Below are 4,852 nucleotides of genomic sequence, written 5' to 3' on the forward strand. Positions count from 1 at the left end.
TTACAATCAGCACAATATACTAAAAAGAGCCAGAAATCACGACCAATCAGCAACTAAAATTAAAATACAGCAACAAATAATCACCCTAAATACTAAAATCGATAAATCTATCAACAAAAATTCAAAAACAGTTGAGTCAAGCTAAAAAAACACTAAAACAGCAGCAGCAAGTACCAAACAGCAATAACTAATCCCTAATCACACTAAACCTGAAATTTCAACGGCAACAGGTAATCCCGAATCACACTAAACTTGAAATTTCAACAAACATTACAAGCAGCAACAAGTAATCCCTAATCCCTAAACAAAATTTCCAATAATGATTTCATTTTCACTGTTAGCAGCAGCAAGCAAATGTTTACCAAAATTTCAGAAATCAAAGAAAGAGCAGCAGCACAAAATCAGCAAAAATTATCAATTTCACTTTTTCACATTAAAAATCAACAAAGAGAGACTCTTGGGAGAGAAGACGGAGACACGGCTACCCGGGAGACAACGGCTACCCTTGGAGGGAACTTCCTAGGAAAACATCAAAGCTGTACTTTGCTATGAGAGGTGTGTTAAATTGTAAAAAACATATGTTGTTAGTAATATATATGATATAAAAGCAAATATTATTTAAATTAGTTCGGTATTGGAACGTTTAGTCAATAGTATCTAGCCTCTTTGATTCGTTCCTTAGACGTTAAACCTTGGTAACAATCAAACAGAACCAATATCATTCCTTTTATACAAGATAGAACCAATATAATTCCTTGTATAATTTCTTTTATTCAAAACAGAACTAATCTAATTCGTTTTATACAAAAGAGAACCACAGAGTAAAACAGAACCAAAGAAAAGAACCAAAAATTGAATGATGGTAAAAGACGCATTCTCTCTTACCTGAAACGGAGGAGGCAGATGATGACCAGAGAGACCATAAACACGGCAGCGCACACGATTGAGCACGTGATCCGCAAGAACGAGCACGGCTGAGCCAAACATTAATTGGAGAGGCGATGAACACGATAGCACGCAGGGGTGACCATGGGAGCAATGACGACAAGCACGGCGGAGGCAGACAACAACAAGAGAGGCGATGAACACCACCATGTGCACGGGTGAGCACAAAATGGATATGCCTAGGGTTAGGGTTCCTTGGAACTGAAGACGGCGGCGACGCGGAGGATCTGGATACGGCGGCGACAAAATAGGGTTAGGGTTCCTTTGCTTCAGAGTTCTCCATGGAGGGATGCTTGAAATGAAATAAATGAATGATTGGGAAAAAGGGGGGGGAGGGTTTGGGTGGAACCGTATGGAGTGGATCCGGTTCTTTCTTCCGGTCCGGTCCACTCGACCGGTTCTCGGCCGGTTCAGTAATTTTTCAGCGGTTTTGTTTTGCACGGTTATAAATGAAGGATCGGATCGCTTACATTACTGGTTCCCAATTGAACCGGAATCGACTGGAAGGTCCGGTCCGGTTTTTAAAATTTTGATTATGAGTCATCAAATAATTAATATATATAAGTAGCCAGCACGGCAGCACTAAACAACAATTGAATACTAATTACGATAATTCTAAATAGACAAAAAATATTAATAAAATCTCATTACACCTAGAAAGCATAAGCACGACTATTGGAAGAATGTATAAAATCTCATCAATATAGTGAAAAAGAAAAAATACAAATACTGAACTGATTTTCTTTCCAAAAACATTAAAATCTATGGAGGTTGCTAACTATCACTATCTAACTCAGCCGTTGCTTCGGTACACATTTCGCCATCGTCCGAACCGATTGCTTCATTTTCTATCACGTTGTTGTCAATGTCCTTTTGCCAAGGACATGTTGTCTTCTTATGTCCTTCCATTTGACAAACACTACAATGTTGCCGCTTCTTCTTCTTAGATGGCTGTCCTGAGCCTCCAGTGGTTGGATGCACATACGGATTGCTACTTCTAGCTACACCTGAGTGAGGTTGATTATCTCCTTCGTCTGCAGCCTTGTAAGATGAGAACAATCCCATAATTAAATCACGTGTCTCTTCATATCTCTCTGGTACTTTAGCAGCAATAGCAGCCAGTTGTTTAGAAAATTCCACCAAAGCACTTTGACGACTAATAACAACAGCATCCCTGGTGAACCTACTTGGATCATTGAGTGCAGATTTAATCTTTTTTGTTCATCTATCCAATACCAATGACCGGGGAATCTCACGGATGTCTCTGTCAACCAAAATTTTCACAATATGTTCGCAGGGAATACCAAATGACTCCATTCGTAAACAGGTACACATGAAGATCATTTCTTCTTGACGAAAATCAACGGTCCACGTAAAATCGGGCCTCCCATGCTTACACACAATGTACTTTATGCAATCATCAGTGTTATCTATGTTCAGAACCCGCATTGATCTAGCTCTGGAGAGAATTGGCCGAAAGAAAAGAAATATCTCATGAGTGTATAACTCAGCAGCATATCTCTCTAGCAGCTCTATACAAGTTTGCATGACAGGCACCCCACGTGTAGATTCATAATCAGCATTAAATTCGTTAAAGCGCATGTGTGCTACACACCTTTGAAAATGCTCTACAAAACTTGTCAAATCATACCGCGACCCCACATACCTTCCCACAAATGAGTGTAAACCTTCACATCTTGATGTAGTTCTAAAGCCAGCAAAGAATTTTCCTCTTAGATATGCAGTAGCCCACATATGCTTCTCTTCGTACATGTTGATCACCCACGGCTTATCCTCAATGCCAAATTCTTCGATAAGCTGAACCCACTTACGCTTAAACACGGGAATCTCGTAGTCTTTTGTCATGATTTTTCTAAATTTAGATGTAAACGATGGATTTCCAACATTGCTAGTTGCATTTCGAATAAGGTGCCAAGCGCATAATCTATGTCTGACTTCGGGAAATACATCTCTCACTGCATTCCTAATCGCCATGGCCCCATCAGTTATGATTGAGGTCGGGGTCTTGCCCCTCATTGCAAACATGAGCTGACGCAGGAGCCAAACATATGTATCAGTCGTTTCGTCCGCGATTAACGTAGCAGCAAAAACAATTGTTTGGTTGTGGTGGTTAACCCCGCTGAATATTACTAACGGACAACTATACTTGTTCTTCTTGTACGTAGCATCAAAAGCAATAACATCCCCAAAGAGTCGGTAGTCTAGTTGGCTAATCCCATCAGACTAGAACAAATTACGTAACAAACCTCTTGAATCGTGACATGCCTTGAAATATAATTGTGGATCCTTCAACCGCATATCCTCCAACTTCTTCAACACTCGTGCTGCATCACCAGGAATTTGACGCCTTTGCCGAGCAATCTCATTATACATATCTCTGGGACCATAGCCCACAAATTGGTACCCGCCTGCTTGACTAGCTAGAAGACCAAATATCTGTGAAGTGCTGATCCCTGACTTTAGCATGTTCATCATTTGCATAATATCTGCCTCTGACATTTTTCTGTGGGCAGGCAACATAGCACTGAATTGTGTATCCAATAGATCATGGTTGTGTTCGTCAGAGAAATAAAAGATATGCCACCTTCCACTTTCTGGTACAAATTTAACATCCATTCGGGCTTCACATCCAGTTCTTGTTTCCAATCTAGGCTCCTTCTTCCTTTTTTCCATCGTGTAATATTTCTCCATCCTGAATCCTTGCCTATGGCATACAAACATTTGTCTGTAAATCTCGCCACTACTATTCTTGAAGGTCTTGCTCTTCCTTGCACTAAAGCTCTTCGACTTTGAGTACTTCATATAAAAATCAAATGCAAGCTGCAAAGTAGAAAAGTGGTATTTGCCAATTTCCTCCGCAAAATTCTGACTAAATTTCAAAGATGGAATGTCTTGCACGGAGTCAACCGCATAAGCGGCTTGAACGATATAATCCGACATATCAGATTCAGAAAAAAACGCTCCCTCGGTATATTCATCTCTGAAATCTTGTTCGAATTCATTCTGTTCATCCATCATATCTTGGTGACTTACTAGCTCTTCTTGTTGGTTAAAGTCATCGTCCTCCCGGTATTGCTCATTCATCTCAGTGTCCGTAAATACAACTGACATCTTAAAATGTCCAATTCAAAAAAAAAAAAAATAATCAGTACACTCCATCTTATAACATTACATACAATAGATAGATTCGTATATTGCTAGCAGGGACGGATCCAGAGACTTTAATACTGAGGTGCCAATTTTTATATAATTTATTTTAATCTATACAAATAATTAACATATAATTTATCGGAGTTAGTTTTTTAATAGTTTTATTAAGATACATATAATTATAATTTTTTTCAACAATTTTATTTTTAATATGATAATTACATAAATAAAATATAACTTTAACAATTGTACATTACAAATTTATAAAAAACCATATAATTTATAACGGGATTTGCTAAAAATGATCCCATATCTTATTAATTTAAATTAATTCTTTCAAAAGTTTTAAAAAAAATTGAAAATAAATTATAAATTATTAATTAATTGAAAGACACGGTACCATTGTAGAATACAATATATATGATATCTTTATAAAATTTTTCTTTTACCAATGTGAATTTAGAAGAAGAATTAATATTTTTTACAAGAAAATAATATCTACAGTACATAATGTGATTACCAAAACATAACTACTTAAGTTATTATTAATATAAAAATATGAATGTTAAATATATTAATATAAAAAAACAAATGATTTAAAAAAAAATAAATATAGAAATTATTATATAAAAACTAATTTGAAAGGTACAAAGACTTGAGGGTATGATATTAAATTAGTTAGGTAAAAATATTAGTGAATTAACAATTAAGGCATAAATCTATTACATAGTGAAAA

At 36.7% G+C, this 4,852-nt stretch overlaps 1 protein-coding gene across 1 annotated transcript; it reads right to left on the bottom strand.

The window, feature by feature from the left end:
- Positions 1-1,719: 1,719 nt before the first annotated feature.
- LOC112765806 (protein FAR1-RELATED SEQUENCE 5-like) lies at positions 1,720-4,077 on the bottom strand. The gene is made up of 3 exons (XM_025811657.1): positions 3,232-4,077; positions 2,189-3,189; positions 1,720-2,128 (listed from the first exon to the last, which is right to left on the bottom strand). Exons 1-3 carry the CDS (start codon positions 4,075-4,077, stop codon positions 1,720-1,722), a joined length of 2,256 nt encoding a protein of 751 aa, XP_025667442.1.
- Between the last annotated feature and the right edge of the window lie 775 nt (positions 4,078-4,852).

The sequence above is a fragment of the Arachis hypogaea genome, chromosome 17 (genome assembly GCF_003086295.3).
Source record: "Arachis hypogaea cultivar Tifrunner chromosome 17, arahy.Tifrunner.gnm2.J5K5, whole genome shotgun sequence".
In the NCBI taxonomy this organism is placed as follows: domain Eukaryota; kingdom Viridiplantae; phylum Streptophyta; class Magnoliopsida; order Fabales; family Fabaceae; genus Arachis; species Arachis hypogaea.